At 46.8% G+C, this 16,313-nt stretch overlaps 1 protein-coding gene across 1 annotated transcript in view; it reads left to right on the plus strand.

The window, feature by feature from the left end:
- Positions 1-3,249: 3,249 nt before the first annotated feature.
- Positions 3,250-16,313, plus strand: part of LOC131262434 (uncharacterized) — a 96,487-nt gene continuing 83,423 nt past the window's right edge. Inside the window, exon 1 of the mRNA XM_058264435.1 lies at positions 3,250-3,568. Coding sequence (XP_058120418.1) covers positions 3,250-3,568 — 319 coding nt within the window. The remainder of the gene's footprint in view (positions 3,569-16,313) is intronic.

The raw sequence follows: 16,313 nt of genomic DNA on the forward strand, positions 1-16,313 counted from the left end.
TATCCAACGGGAAAACGACAAAACCGGTCGATGGCTCAGTTTTCGATGGCCACTCGGGGAAGGTCGTTCGGAGCCAAGGGAGGCCAGCGGGTGGCGCTGTTGCTTGCTGGAGCTGGTAGCGAATTTCGCGTCCACTTCTGAACTCATCAAACACTTTGGCAACGGTTCGCTTTTGCACCAACATGGTGCGATGGCGTCCGTTCGCTCGAGGTGCGGGCACATTAAATCACAGTCAGTTCATTCGTTCCGTTTGGAGGATAGGAAAAACAAAAACCCAAACCGGGAAAAGCGTGGACCGATGGCGACATGTGCGCGAACCCGGAAAAATCTAATAAAGAGTCGCAAACACTCACAGAAGAACGACGGTCTGATGCCGCTAACTGAAGCACGATGCACTCGGGGGGTTTTTTTTTGGACGGGAGCACTTTTCCACTGATCTGGTTTTCTGCAGCGAGGGAAAATTCTTGGAAAAGTGTGCTGTTTTCTGCCCACTGTTTTAAAACTCGTTCTCCTCCGAAGCGAGTCCAACGAGGTCGAGGTCGGGAAAATGGGAATTTCGTACCCGTTCGAAAAAGGGCCCCCTTGGGAGCCCTTGGTGTCCGGCCCGTGGTGGTGGCGGTGGTGGCGGTGGGTTAATTTAACGTCGAAAGGCTGATAAAATGTAAACCATAAACCAATCGGAAGGAGAGGAGTCCTTTGGACCCAGTCTCTCGTCCAAAACGTTGTACGGCGCTTTCCTCTCGATGGTGGTCGAGTTGAACGGTTCCACTGTGTTTTCGATTGTGAGTGTATGTGTGTTTCTGCCTCGACCCCATTGTGAGGTTAAAAAAAATGGCCCACAAAATGGAAAGCGCCATGGGCTTCGTGTGCGTCGATTCATTGTTATTTTTTTATTTCCACGTACGTGTCGCGTGTTAATATGTGTTTATAGCATGGCCATACGTCAGTGCTTGTGTGTGTGTCTGTGTGTATGTGACTGTATGTGCCCGAAATGTGGCCAATTTGAAAAAGTCGGCAAAGTGAAGTGCGGCCACTGTCTGCCATTTAAGGCTCGTTCTGCACTATGCCTTCCCTTTCCCCACCCTTGTTTTCCCGTGCGAATTTCCATGCATTCGATTTTCCCCCACCGAGCGGCAAATGCAGGTCACAAAAAGGCGGGTCCACACCGTTCCGCACGCATCCCCACCTCCAGGTGCCGCACAGATTGACGTGACGTATTGTGGTCGTGTCTGCGGGAATGTCGGCCAAAACGTATGCGAGCGTGTGTGTATGTGTGGGTCACATAAATCCCCTTCCCTCATGTCAAGTGCATCCCGGGAAAACCCATGCACGGGGGACAAAAAAAAACAAACAAATCTGGCACGAGGTTTTTCACGCAAGATTTTTTGGGGTTCATTAAAGGTTCCACTCCATTAGAGGCGTTTTTCATCGACCCTTCACGAATAATGAACGACGCGTCGAGGCTTCCACTCGAGCGTATGCGGGAAAGCGTCCCGCCGACAGCGTGACAAACACTCCAACACATTCGACCGAGGGGTTCGAGGACGCGGGAAAATGTGCAGTTGATTTAGGCAGATTTGTCCCGGGGCCTGGAGCCCGTGTGGTCGTGTGGTTTAGTTTCCTTTTTTTTGTTTAGATCCCCTCTTTTTCCTTACCATCAACTCCACTGACCTAGTCCTGTCAGTTTTTCCTCATTTTGTGAACCAATTTACCCCAAAATGGCGCAGGAAAGGTGGTCGTGATGGTGGGGAAAAAGGGCTATCGTATTTATGAACTGCCCGGACTTTCGACTTGATTTGCTTTCAAATCTCGCTAGTGGTCCGGATCGACACAATCGTGTCGTCTGGCCATTTCCACCATTTCCACCCGCACCCGAGCCGCAACAAAGTAGGAAGGCCTACTATCGGCCGAACGGGCAATATTGTAGAAACCCATTGCAAAAGCAGATCAATACCGTCTGGTGGCGTACGGGGAAGGGGGGAGGGGGGGGGGACGAAGGAAAAATAAAATGAAAGTGGCCTATTGTTTTTTTCCCGGGGCCGGACGGAAAGCGGGTGGATTTTCCCACGCCCAAATGGGGCCCACTTGCAATCAACGTAAAAGTTATGTTACAACTATACGGCCCCCAACAATCCCCCCAACAGTTTTCCCCCTCACTCTCTACTTTCCGCCTCCATCCCAATCCCGGGGTAGCGTTTTGCCGTCGATCTTTGCGTTAAGTGTAATGAGCGGACTCAATTCCGGCTGCGGTTCGCACCTGAGGCGAACGTTTTTGATCCCGATTATGGTCACGGCCGGCGAGCCCGAGCGGGTAGGATAAGGAAAAAGGGTGGGGTGGGTTCGGGAATAAACCCAACCAACCTCCCCACTCATCGCGGGGGATGGGTTATTATTTTTAATGTGTTCGCTAGTGCCGTCCACCCGTCGTTATCCGTCGTCGTTTTCGGTGGCCTTGAAACGCAGCAGGAAGAGAAGAAAATGGACCCACTCCCGGGAAACAGTGAACGGAACGGTTTCCCTCACCACAGCCCAGAAGCTGGCTACCGACGGCCTGAGTTGGGTTTCGCTGTTGCCCTTCTTTTCGGTGCGCTTTCCCAACACTGCGGCCTGCGGATCGATCGAAAGCAAACGAAAATTGACCGAAATAGCTCGCCCGTTCCCAACGGTTCGTTCTATTAATTAACTTTTACCGTAATGGTAATGGGCCTCCGGTCGACGGTGGGTTCTCGGGCCGGGGAATCCTTTTTTCTCTGCGGTCTTCCGTCTTTGTTGCTCTGCCGGTTGTCGTCGAGGTTGTCGGATGGGTTGTGGTTTTCTTTCCCCGGTTGAATAACGTCACCGTTTCGCTCCACAGTCTAGCGACGTGCCGTTTCCAAGCGGGTAGCTCACCGGAAGTGTTGGTGTGAAAGCAGGAAGGAAGAAGGAATAGAATTAGCGGCGGCCAGCAAAAAAAAAAAAAGGAATAGCGAAAGCGAAGCCCGCGTGTGCCCCCTTTTGCCTCACTAGAATGAGCTGGCATCGAGTGAAGACGAGCCGCGGAAAATGAGAACCAGATGCAACGTCAGCCGCCGTCAGCGATCAGAAGCAGCCGAACGGGAGGTCCTGCGGGGTCCCAGCATCGCAGCCACGGCGAGTGGTGAAGCCGGCGGGAGTGTGGAAGTGTGCGGGAGGAGTGAGAGTGTTGGCGGAGATGCTTACAGATCGACGACGCACGGTGCAAGGACGAGAGGGAGGCGCCCGAGGCCGCGGATGTCGGTCGGGCTTGCCGTGGCGCTGCTGCTGGTGACCCTGCTGGGAGTGCGCGGCAGCGAGTTCCCGGAGCGTGAGTGCTGCGACCCCGTCTACCCACCGATGCCCGAACCGGATCCGGACCCGGGCGCAGTCCACCCGACGACGACGATTTCCTCCTCCTCATCGTTCCAGACGGGCCAGACGGGCGAGGAAGGCGGCAGAGGGCGCGACAGTGGGACGGCCCTCGGCGGCGGTGAGCACGGTGGAGGAGGCCCGCCCGGCACGGGGCCCGGCAATCATTTGTCATCTTCGCGACCGATGCACATCGGTTACTCGGGTGAGTTTTCCACGAATGAAGGGCCGTTGGTGGGCGAGGGAAATGGGTGAGGTGGGACGTCATCGGCGTGTCTCCATTAGTTTCGCCAATTTCACAAATTGCTAATTACACGCCCGCTCGCCGAGGACGCGTTGATATTGCTGGGAGGCGCCATTTTTAATCGATAAGTGGTGGGAGGAAATGATGAACCGAAGAAAGAAAAACAACATGTTGGCAAATGGGAAAACGTGGTACACAGAAGCGCTTTCCACTATTTCAGATCGACGGTAGAATATTCATCTTCAAATCGGCATTCGACAGAAGTCAGTAAGATGTTGTTCTTGAGATTCGCCACAATTTGATTTTTTCTCATCAAGTTCTATCAAATATTTACTTTATTTTATTACTTTGGATTATTTTGAATGTTTTTAACAGGAAGCGTGTGTGTTATTGAAGTAACCGATTGGTTGCGTACGACAAAGCTGTTATGAGTTAAAATTTCTCATGTTTTAAATGATTTGTTGATGCCAGAAAAGCAATTAGGATATGTTTTCTTTTCTAAACATTTTTCCATCATTTTTGATATTGTGATGATGTTTTTTTTTAATTTGTGATTGCGTTTATATACCAAATTAAGCTTTGACATAGATATTAAAACTGAAGAAAAATTTTTGTTTGGATATTTTTCTTTTCGAAAGAATGTTGTTCCATCAGATTTGATATTGTAATGATGTTGTTTTTTATTTGTGTCTGCATTCATATCCCAAATTAAATTTCGGTACATATTTTACATCCGTCTCTGTCTTTGGATTATTTTAAATGTTTTCAAATGAAAACGTGCGCGTTATGGAAGAAATACATTGGATGCGCACGTTCAAGGTATTATGCGTTGAAATATCTTACGTTTAAATGGTTTACTAATGTTAGAAGAGCTATTAGGATATTTGTATTTTCTAGCAAATGATGTTCTCATGTTTTTGTAATTGTAATTACATATTTTTCCAATTTGTGTTTGCATTTATATCCCAAATTAAACTTGGGTACAGATATTACGACTAAGGAAAAATTATTCCTGGTAGTGCTGAGAATGTTTTGCAAGCTATGTTATTTTACTATAAAACAAACTATTTGAAACCCTTGTATTTATCTCGCATGGTATTGGCCCTTTATTTTGCTGCAATGTCTTCCCAAACCCCGGATGAGTTCGCTCGACAAACTATTCTTTTACCAACAAAGCGGCGAAAGGACAGACCTGTATCATATTTCATCTATTTTTAATACGTTCGCCCCTTGTACCGCCTTCGCTCGGGTTGGCGTTTGCGAGCGATTATTTTTATGAATTATACCCTCCGAATGTTTATGGGTCATTCGGTTCGGATATTTGTTCACCTTAGTTTTCAGCTCGCTCCTCGGTTCGCAGCTTTTTTCCTTCCGACCGAGTAGAAGGATCCTTTTTTTCTTGTTCTTGCCTTGCGTGCTTTTTTTTCGCTTCCCATCCAAATGTGCTTTGTCTCAAACCGGGCTAGCCATACGGTCTGGGGGCACGAAACCCCAACACCCGACACGAGGTCGACCGGGTGCCTCCGTTCCAGGTGCTAAAAGGCCTCGAAAACCCTCATTTTTAGCTGGCTTTATCGAGTGTGAATATGTGTACAGGTGGGCGGCGTGCTGACCCGGTGTTAAAAATGTGTGTGTGCGCGTGTGTGTGGCCTGCCTTACAAAGCCCCTTTCCCAACATAAAAAGGTCGGGTTATGCTCCGGAAAGGTTACGCCCGGCGTAGGCCTCCCTTCCACCTACCGGATCTTCGCCAAGCATTTCCCCCAACTTCCTAGGGTTTTTCATTTGATCCTCGGACAAATGCCGACGGGTTCAAAGTTCCCCCCTAGGATCGAGGCTGATAACTACGAGACGAGAATGCTCTCGCACGACCCATCGACGTACCATTTTGCACCCTGGAACGGTGTGCCGAATGGGTGTAAAAACTCTGATTGCCGCAAATTGTTCCTCTCTTTTTCCCCGTTTTCGTTTTTGTCGTAAAATAAACATCGAACTGGTCATGCATGAGTTTTCCCGACGGGAGAAGCCGGAACAGAAAAAAAAACAAAAAAAAATGAACAAACAAAGCGAAGCCATGGGGCAAGGATGTGATTTGCGAGAAAAACTAGGGTATTTGGTTTCCTAGCAAAGTTAGGAGAAATAGAGGACTTTTTCCGTGCCTTTGCGTTTGTGGATACTGATATGTGCCAGCGATTCAATCATACGATGAATAGTGTCGGGCAAACAACATAAAAATGCTATAATGGACTTGATTGGATTGAAAAAGCATACTCTCGAAAGCGTTTTTTAACATGTTTCTCGTAATTTTAGCCATATTGTTTTGTTAATTATGTAATAACATTGAGAACTATGTTGACTTTATAGGTAAAAAGTTTTCTGTTTCAATTCAAATTGAGACTTTGGCTTGCATCTTATTATATTAAACCTCTATTAATACTATTGCCCAACGTCTTTTTAAATCTTTTATTCATTTTCAAGAAAAAATATATTAACTTTGTAGCTTTGTTAAGCGTTCCTTTTACTATTTTATCGACATTCAAACGTTGTGATAATGTGCTGGTGACGTACTTCAATCAAACACATCGACAAATGTCACCTTTTGTGACAGCGCACCGTTTGATGCAAACATTAGACACATTGGCCTTCAAATCTTATCCTACGGTCTGCTGCACAATCCACTTTGTCCATCCATTACGGAAAAGGGCAGCCAATCGGCCGAGTGTGAAATTGGCATGTGAGCTAACAAAATGGCTAACTATCTGCCTCGGATTGATTGATAGTAACCGATTCTGACGCGACACTCGAAAGGGCATCCGGTAATGTTCGTATGGAAATGGTGCTTCCTTGTGACGACCGCGTTGAAGGCTGGTAATTGTTGAATTCATGTCGGTAAGCAATTTTCACCGGAAAATTGACACAAAAAAATGTAGCGAAAAACTCATTCCCACAGTTACCACCTCCCTGCGCCGAAAATGTCATAAATGCTGACGATGTTATTCGAGTCCAAAAATTGAAAATTTGTCATTATGAAGCCTAATTGAGTCGACGACAAGCTCCGGAAGGCTCGGCTCATCGCGAAACCTTTTTTTTGTTGTTGAGATCTACACGCGGCAGATGTTTTTATTTCATCCATCTCGCCTCCCTCCCTTTTCGTTTAATGTGCCACAAAAAAAAAAAAAAAACGAAGTGCGCGACGGGCCAATTTTCCCGAGTCATTTATCGTGATTTGCTTGCAGGCCATTTCTTTTCCATTAGCTTGCCGCCCATTTTCCAGCGGCAGGGGTTTCCACGAGCGCTATCGGGGGGTGCAAAAAATAAAAACCGGCATAAAGAAATTGAAGGGAAACATAACCATTTACCCTCCATCGTGAAACAAAAGCTCTCTCTCTCTCTAAATCCCCAACAATGCTGTATTGGGGGGAAAAAATATTAAGAGGATACGCTCGCACTCGTCAAACAAAGGGAAAATTTTCCGCAATCCTCCGCAAACGAGCTTCAATTGATTTCACAAGCAGGATAAAAAAACCCCGTCGGAGCGCTAGCTGTGAGGAAGGAAGTGAACAGACAAAACTAGGGCGGGGATGATACCAGCAGATGCAATATTTCGAGTTTGTCTTCCGACGTCCCCGGCCACGCGCTTGCCGGCGACGACAAGGGAAAACCATATTTACGCACGAGTTCGACCACGGGGGAGGAAAAACTGTCAAATATTTACGACGTTCTGTACGCCTGCCGTCAACCTATTCCGACCCGGCCAGCTTAACGGTGACCGGAGGAAGGCGTCCGGGGAATTGGTCTAGAGGGCGGTCAGAAGTATGGTCTTCAATCGTATCGGAACGATCGGCTCCGCGACCGACGTTATCGGTTTGTGCTGGCTTTTGCCTTCCATTCGCATCGCTGTATTTGTGTTGGAAGCCCCAAAGAGGAGCCCCTAAAACCCACCAGGAAAATATCCCTCTCCCTGGCACAACTCTATCTTCGAAGATGAAGGAAAAACTTCGACTCCATTGGGCCTTCGGGTTGCGAGGAAAATCGAACTCGGTCGCTCGAGTTGAGGCAAAAAAAGTGCAAAAGTAGAATGCGTAGAAGCGAACGGACGCCAAATGAAAGTAATGTCATTAAGGCAATCAATGATCCCTCGGGGAAGTGTGTCATCGGCATCATCATCATCACCATCATCATCATAACAAAAGCGAACTCGAGTTGGGTAAAGGAAAAAGAAAAACATAAAAAAACGCCAACCGATTGTCAATAGTACTTATCCAATTGGAAAGTGCGGGTGGAATGTTTGCTTGGGAGTGGTTACTGTTTTGCGTTCGTTTTTGCCGCCTCTCGCTTTTGAAGTTTTCCACCAGCACCATTTCTGGTATTTCTAGAGGAATTTCCACACCCCAGAACCGGGCCGGGGAAAGGCGCGCGGCCGGGTAAAAGCATTCGGAAAATCCTGCAAGAATTTATGATAATTTTAATGGTAGATTGAGGCATCAATGGGACGGAAAAATGCGTGCACTGCTCCCGAGCCGGGAGGTTCGAAAAAGGTTCACGCAAAAAAACAACCAAAACGTAAAAAGAGTGGATGAAGAGAGTATTGAGGCGCACGAGGGTGCAAAATATTGAAACCGAAATCGTTCGAAACACTTTAACGCACTTTGATTTCGCCATCGGGAGGGAGTGGGGGAAGGTTTTCGCCGGCGATAAAGATGGGAAAAAGTGGGAAATTAGTTCCCATTAGTTCCGGGGAAACTCGCCGATTTCCGCCCTACCCCCGGGGTCAGGGTTGTGGTTCTGGTTGGGAGTTTTTCCCCCCGTTCCGGAAGCGAACGCCTACAGGACGGCGTCGGCCTCAAAAACCACCCGGAATGAACTAATTATGTATATTGACCATCGACGATCGCTTTCCGGTACGCTTCGCGAGTTTGTTCCACGCTTTTCCTTTTTTCCCATTTTGAGCTCAGCAGCATCGACGACCTTACAAGCGGTACGCAAAGCAAACGGGTTGAAGCAAACAAAATGACAAAGTTTGGCTTTCGCAACGGTAAAGGAAAAAGGGGTCTCGATGGCGTTGGGATGGAAATGTCTGCGTGATAGAAAAGTATATGGCCAGCGCGTTTTCCCAGAGGCTCGCTTCTGGTGAGCTTTTTGTGGAAGGGTTTTAAAACGGCCGAGACACTTGCGAGACCGATTCGGTTCAATTGGTTGAGGCCGAGGCTCAATTTCGCGTCCATTTGCAACTTTACAGATTAAAGAAATAATTAAAGCATCGCGAGATGTGATATTACGAATTGTGAAAACTCACTCAGCTTAAACAGTTTCGAAAAATACGTTTTGAATGAAAAGGTATTTGAAACTATTTAATTTTCATTTTATAATTGTTATCAAAACATACAGTTTAAAAATGGAGAAAGGTGAAATTCTGCAGTAGAGAGAAATTTACCCAGCTTTTGAAGGTTCAGGAAAGTCCTCTGGAATGAAGAGTACTCTAGAAAGCATTTTGAAGTGTTGCGTAAACTGTTTCGTTTCAGTTAAAATTCAAAATGAAACTTTTTTAAACAGAAAAACGAAGCATTCTGCAGTTGACAACAATTAACGTGCCATCGAGAAATTTCTCTTATTGTATTTTATGTTTCATTCAAAACCAAAAGTATTAAAATGAACTGAAAATAAATAGAAGTGACAGGGGTTCATCTCTTTCGCAATCAAAACGCTTCAATTGCAGCAGAATGAACAGCTTCATAATGATCCCAATCATACTTAGCAGCATACCCACAATCCATATGAGCGGAATTACATAACGGTGCAGTTTCTTTGTGACCAAGCAATTATGTTGGCTATGCTCCAGAAATGAACAATCATAGATCTCTTCCTGCACCCTTTTCTCCCTAAGCCCTTCGTCGACATCGTTACGAAATCGGCCAGCTTCAATCATCCAAAACATGGACATGAACAGGAATTTTCGTTCTCCAGCCACACAGCTCACCCACCGCCGCCCGTTGCTTCGCCGCTTTCTCTTTACTCTACACCCGGTTCATCTCTCTCTCTCTCTTCCCCTCTAGCAAGTCTCCTGCTTCATGCGGCATTCCTTTGCGCGTGGATCGAAATGACCCGCGGTCGAGACTTAATTGAATACACATAATTCTTCCGTCCCGCCGTCCGCCGTTCCGCATACAGAATGTATGTCCTTGGCGTGTCGAGCTGGCCGTAGCCGTGGGTGATTCTATTTCGCATTTCACATTTCGAGTGACGTTTTCCCAGTGCGAAGCTGGTCGACGCTGGTGGCGTTTGATGACGAGCCGGATGATTCGGGAACCCCTCCAGTCAAGTCGACGTTTAGTCGAGGCGGGTTTTCAAAGGGCACACATACGAGCCGCGGGGAGAATGAACATGGGGGGGGGAGGGGGAGTGTTTCAGTTCCGTGCCGGACTTCATGATGCTCTCGTCGAGCGTCGTCTATCAACAGGCTGTTTGGGGACTGCATTAAATCTCTCTTTATATTTTCATTACCACCCTGCCGGAGGGTGGCTGGGAGAGGGAGAGGGGGTCCAGTATGCTCGCCGGGAAAGTCGAACCGTTGGTCGAGTGGTGCAAAGTGGCATTAGTGAAGGGTGAGTGAAGGCTAGAGAGTGATTTGCTCGCTGCGATACGATTGTGACCGCCGAACGAGATGTTAAGTGCCGTAGAGCAGGACATGACTCTATGGCGTGAGGATGTGTGTGAGAGGGAAAAGTATTTGGAAAATGAGTTTAAAAAAGGGATATACAGCAACGAACGACTGGATGTCGAGAGAAATGCGGAACGTGAGGTTGAGCTAGTCCAGCTTAAATGGGAATTTTCCACAAAAGCCGTGCGCTCTATTTTCTTTGACAACAAAACGCTGTGGGTTGTGAGCGAATAATTAGTACAAGCTGGGTGATATACCATCGTTCCGGTGCTTGATATAATTACACATTGTTTGCATGGATTGTTATGTCTGAAAGCATGAGTTTTAACATCAGCTTGGCTTCAATGTTTGCGTTAAATGGTCTTGGGGAGCGTTTTTGAAAGTTTTATTTTCTTTTTTAAATTAAATTTAAATTTAAAATGTTAGGATTAATGTAATACAAAATTGTTAAGAATATCATATTTAATTAAAATATTTTTAAATTACATTCAAAACTTGCTCAATGAAACTGAATTCACAGCATAAGAAAATTAATGGACAGCATATTAATTAGCCCTTTGTATGTAAAGGTTGGTATACGCTTTGCAATATAGTAATGCTCTCCTTCCAAAACCCGTCGAAGATAATGAACAGACTCGTTGAAACAAATCCAAACATGTAACGCTCGCCACATTTCGGCATGCAAACCAGTAATCGAGGTTGCTTTAATCAATCGCCACAACTCCAGTCCCAAAACCACCCGGTTGTTCGAACCCGGTGACCCGTTTTCCTAACCCCTCCCAAGCTTCGGCCTCGATGGCCTAATCAGCTCAAGGTAAGGCCCACCGTGGCCGACGAATTGGCGTGGGAGCCAAAAGGTGGTGGCGTTTCGATCGGAAAAGCGCTCCGAACCTTGCCGACCGAAACCAGGCCACCAGGGAGGGTGCGACGGGTGCGTTAGGATTTGAGCGAGCGGACGACGCACGGTGGTTCCTTTCGCTTCGGCCAGCTTCGTAGCCGCAGGAAGGAAAGGGCAAGAAAAACCCCGACACAATAAGGACGGGCGCGAAACAGAAAACGAGACCGCTACCGGACGAGGGAGAATAAAGCGTGTGGTTAGCCGAATTTGTCGGTTGATGGAAAAGGTTTTCCATTTCCGTCGACCCGTGTACGTACTTTCCGTTTGTGTTCCGCGCTTTGCGGAGCCAAAATCGGGACATCGCGGGAGCCCGAGCAGGTGGGTTCCTTTTCCGCTCGGCGGGCATCATGAATTATTCGATAAAGCTTTCCCGCCGGCGACCGGGTTGCGCACCGGAAAATGCTGGAAAATTCTGTGGACGGATTGGCGAACTGAGGGCAGGGAGGGGCGGACAAATTGTTCGCAAAACTAAATGAAAATATGAACCCAACGAAGCAGCGTATCTTTACGTCGAAGAAAACAAACGTATAATGTGTTAAAGGTCTCATAACAACACTGAATATAGCAAAACAATCAACTGATGGTAGTGAAAAGGAAACATAAAGAAAGAAAACATGATTCTCTAAATGGTTTCATATTCATAACTGCACAATCATATCGTAGTTGTCCGACATTGCCAATAATTGTCGAGAAATCGATCGCTCGAATTTGGCACGACGCGGGTGTTGGCAGAATGCCAGCTGAAGTTTTTCCAACCCTTCTCGACACCATTCGAACAAAGCAAAATATAAAAAAAAACGAACCGACCTCAAGCGACAAATGTAACAAACTGCCGTATCTTAATGCTCACCTCCATTAGGCGTAATCCGCGACATTCTTCTTCCCTTACATGCGAGAACTCCTTTCAACCAATTCACTCTCGTTCGTGGGAAAGGCGAAAAATCAATACCCAAATATCACTTAACTTGCTGCTCCCGGAGGAGCATTCCGGGAAAAGCGGGAAAAGTGAGCTGCCGCCGGATAAACACGTCCCGGAAAAGCCCACTCGATACCCAAGCAAGTCTCGTTTCCACTCGTCGGGGCGGTACGATAAGGGTAAGGAGAAAGAGGATAAGGTTGGGATAAGAAATGGCGACCTGTTTTATCGGTGCAAATAAAACTGGTGAAGGGTTTTATCCGCTCCGTGCGTGCGTTCTGCTCGCCACCTCCGGCTCGTTTACATTCCACGCGAGGGCAGGTTGCGCGAAGTGTAGAGGGGGGGGGGGGGAGGGGAGGTTGTGGCTAGAAGCAAGTCATGGAGGGGGGAAGGTCGTCACAATTCTTGCCGCTCGGAAGCGAACGGAACGCGACAGCAAACATACGTCATGGCGGAAAGTGGCTCTTTGGATGGGTCCTACCGTTGTGAATCGGCAAACACGCACATTTTTATGTGTGTGTGTGTGAGTGGGTGTGTTTTCCAAAGACGTTCGGAAGGCGAGGCGAAGAAAGAACTGATTCTTTCGGGCGTCGAATGGCAAAAACTAAATCCCCCCAGGAGGAATGACGATTGCAAAAGGTCGCATCGTTTCCGTCGCTTCCTTTCAGGCGGGAAGGTGCAGGGGGCGTGGAAAGGATAAGAGATCCTTGGGCCGGGGTGGCACGATTTATGTTTTCCTGTTCGCCATTTGTCTCCCCGATGCAATGATACGCCCCGCAGCCCGGCAAGGAAAAGGGAAAGCGTAAACCCCCATAACCCGAGATAGATACCGAAGGAAAAAATGCCAACCGGAACCGGGAAACGTGCGGCGTGGCACGGACCCGGAAACCGAAGGGCCGAGAGAGCGCCGTGGGAGGTGGCGTTGCCTTTTGACTTGTTGTTTTCTTTCGTCGGTCGTTCTTCAGCTCCCCGGGTCTGTTGTCATTCGATCCGGTTGGAGCTGATTAGATGGAAAGTTTTCGGCGAACGGAGGCTAGTTTGCAGATTGAAAGTTTTGTGCCCGTCATGGTGCTTAGAATATTTTTGTTCGTGATTATTTCCGCACTTCCGCGCCTTTGGCTGTCAGTGAGGCTTCCGGGAGGCAAAGCGGACAATATGCTGAGTAGTGCGGGGGGAATGTGCCGAATGTTTCGTACGATGGAAAAGAGGCTCTACTCTAGCGAGAACTCGCTATTCAAATCTTATTTTCCCGAAGCTGCACGGAAAGTTCTCACAAAAGCTGTCCTGCTCGTGAATTTCAATAAAGTACAGCCAAAAGCAAAAAGGGTGCGTATGAATAACTGAAAAAAAAATCATGTAGTAGCACCTTGGTATATTCCGACAGTAAGAAAAGTTCTTACTTTATGCCTATGTAGAGGAAAGGAAATAAGACAAAAATCATGAAATCCCTTCACTAAATAATAGAATGTAATTTAGGAACCAAAACCTTGAAAATGTGATCTGGATGAACCTATATCAGTAGTAGTTATCGCTAAAAGTATACTTTGGCACTAGACCAGGGATCGGCACACGTTTTCCAAAAAGGCCAGATGATTTAAGAAAACCCGAAGGCGCGGGCCGGATACTTTAAACGATGCTTTAATGTTTTCATACCCTTTGTAATGGAGAGAGGAACTTTCTAAATAGCAAAGTTACATAAAAAGTGGGTAAAGATAAAGTATTTTAAATAGATATAGATAGATTATCGATGTAGATTAAAATAGATATAGATAGATTATCGAAAATAGATATAGATAGATTATAGATATAGAATAGATTATCGATAAACATATAACAGGAACACCTCGTTTAACAATTTTCATCTTCATTTTTGGGAAGAAAACATCCCAAGCAAATCCGATAAAAATTGGGATGGGTTTTTTGTATGAAGCACTAAAATATTCTTTGCCGACCCCTGCACTAGACAAATAAACGAAGCAATGAAATAAGTTGAGAAATAATATAAACTACGAAAGTGTGAGCTAAAACATGTTAAGTGACACAACCTAGAAACTGAAATGAGCTTGTAAAACATTTACTTACCATCAATTCCTACCATTTAAAGTTCTATTTTGAAATACTAAGCGCTTTTTTAAGACGAACAATTGATTGGAAAACTAATTGAATCGTTTTATATTCCACTTCGATGATGCATCTCTCGTTTTCGAACCATTTTGTGTCACGTAATTTCAAAACCATCCGTCAATTAGGTGTTACAAAATAAAAGAGAAACTGTTTAAATGTCCGATTAAATCATTCGAAACTAAGTGCTGTCCGACACTTGTGGAGCATTACGATGCGAGAGGCACATGATGTAAGCACAATCGGAAAGGTAACATGCACATCATTCACGCCAAACCCCCCCGGGCACGAACGAACGAAGAACGTCAGCCTCGCCTGCACGACACTAATGTCCTTGTAATGACCACCATCCTTCCGGTGCAGGGCAACCTAGAAACGGGGCACAACCCTCCTCGACGCTTTCGAGCATGCGACCGAATCGTGATGCCACTCGACGGAGCAATAATTTGCAGCATTATGTTGTAAAAAGGGGAAACTAGTAATAATCGAACAGCGTGTTTAACCTGGAGCCAAGGGAGGGGGTCCTCGACAGCAAGAAGTTGAAAATCGACAGCCAGTAGGAGGCAAACCCCTTTGGGACATTTATTGTTATGACATGCTAATACCCACCGAGCCGGAGGACAACTTTTCTTTTTGGGGGAGGTTGGAAGAAAGTTCCATTTTCCACGGCGACAGAAGACACAGAAGTAGAAAAAAAGTGTCACTCAACGCACTCGAACCCGGGTGAAAACGAACGAATGGCCAGTGGAGTGGAAAACGCGCCGAATGACAGAGGAAATCCTCCGGCAGGCGTTCGATTGCGTGTCGAAGGTAATTTCCTTCGCCTAGTGTCAAACACACGTTGTCAGACACCTTCTGCGCTTGGGACGTCGGGGCGGTGCGTTCTATCACGCACGCACGCACGCACACACGTACACACATTTTACAAACCCACCCATGGATGTCGTCCGTCCTAGTATCGACCTAGTATTTTTGTAATTCACGGTCCCTTTCGGTCACGGGGCAGGAAAAACGAAACGATAGAAGAAAAACAAAAACCTAGGAAACGGACAACCCTTCGAAGGCTCGGAAGTGCACCTGTGTGCGTGTGGATGGGTCTCACCACGTGAGACAATTTAATTATAGGAATTGGGTGGAATTATGTAATAATTAAGTGTTGAAAGAGAACGGGGGAAATCTTACGGCGGGGGACATTATTCAATTGCTTCGCTGGCCGATTAGTGTTGGGTGAAGTTTAATTATTGTACCTCGTTGAAATTACACACATACAGAAGAGCGCAGGAAAAGTGACAGCATGTTGTGCCTGGGAATGATTTTGGGTTGGAAATAAAATTTTAAATGGATTTTCCAGCTGCTCCAGTTGAAACATACGTTACTAACTCCTTTTAAAGGCCACCAGTGTAAACACTCTTTTCCAACCACTGGCAAAGCCTTTGAATTTAGTTTATAAAGCATTACCCGTACGGTGTTCAGAACGTTCAAGCGTAAGAACTGCTCGAAGTAGCCTTAAACTTCCGCTCGGAACACTTCTTCCGCCAGCTGGTGTCGAAGAGAGAAGGTGTTTCGTGTCGTTGCGTCACTTCTTCCGCAGGCTAGCTCGAGTTTTCCCGGCTTGTGTGTGCATATAAATGTATGTGTGTGTTTGTTTTCCACGGTCGGTCGGAGCGCAACCTCAACGCATCGCAAACATGCACACACATGGCCGTTGTTTGCTCCGTGTTCCATGGGCCGGCCGTTTCGGAAGGAAGTCTCGTTAGAAGGCACGCAAAAACTGGCTGCGTCCAATTTCATCGCCAGCTCGCCTCCGCTCGAAGAAGCAAGCAACTTTTCCTTTTCGCAACATCCGGCTCACCTTAATGCCGGCCTCGATGCCGTCTCTACCATATTCCCTTGCGTTTGGCGTATGTCTTCGTCTGGGCAGGCTTTGTTGCACCGAACCGGGCCGAGTGAGACTTTTTCCCGTACACAAAGTTCCCGTACCGGGACAGGTCAGCGTCTTTCGTCACCTTGTTCGGGCCCCCTTTCGGCGTGTATTAGAGCGCTAAACCGCGGCTGGATCTCCAACTGATTGGGGCGGTATTTTGTGAAAATATTCACGGCATTTTCCCGGTTCCC

Source organism: Anopheles coustani, chromosome 3, assembly GCF_943734705.1.
Source record: "Anopheles coustani chromosome 3, idAnoCousDA_361_x.2, whole genome shotgun sequence".
Taxonomy (NCBI): Eukaryota; Metazoa; Arthropoda; class Insecta; order Diptera; family Culicidae; genus Anopheles; species Anopheles coustani.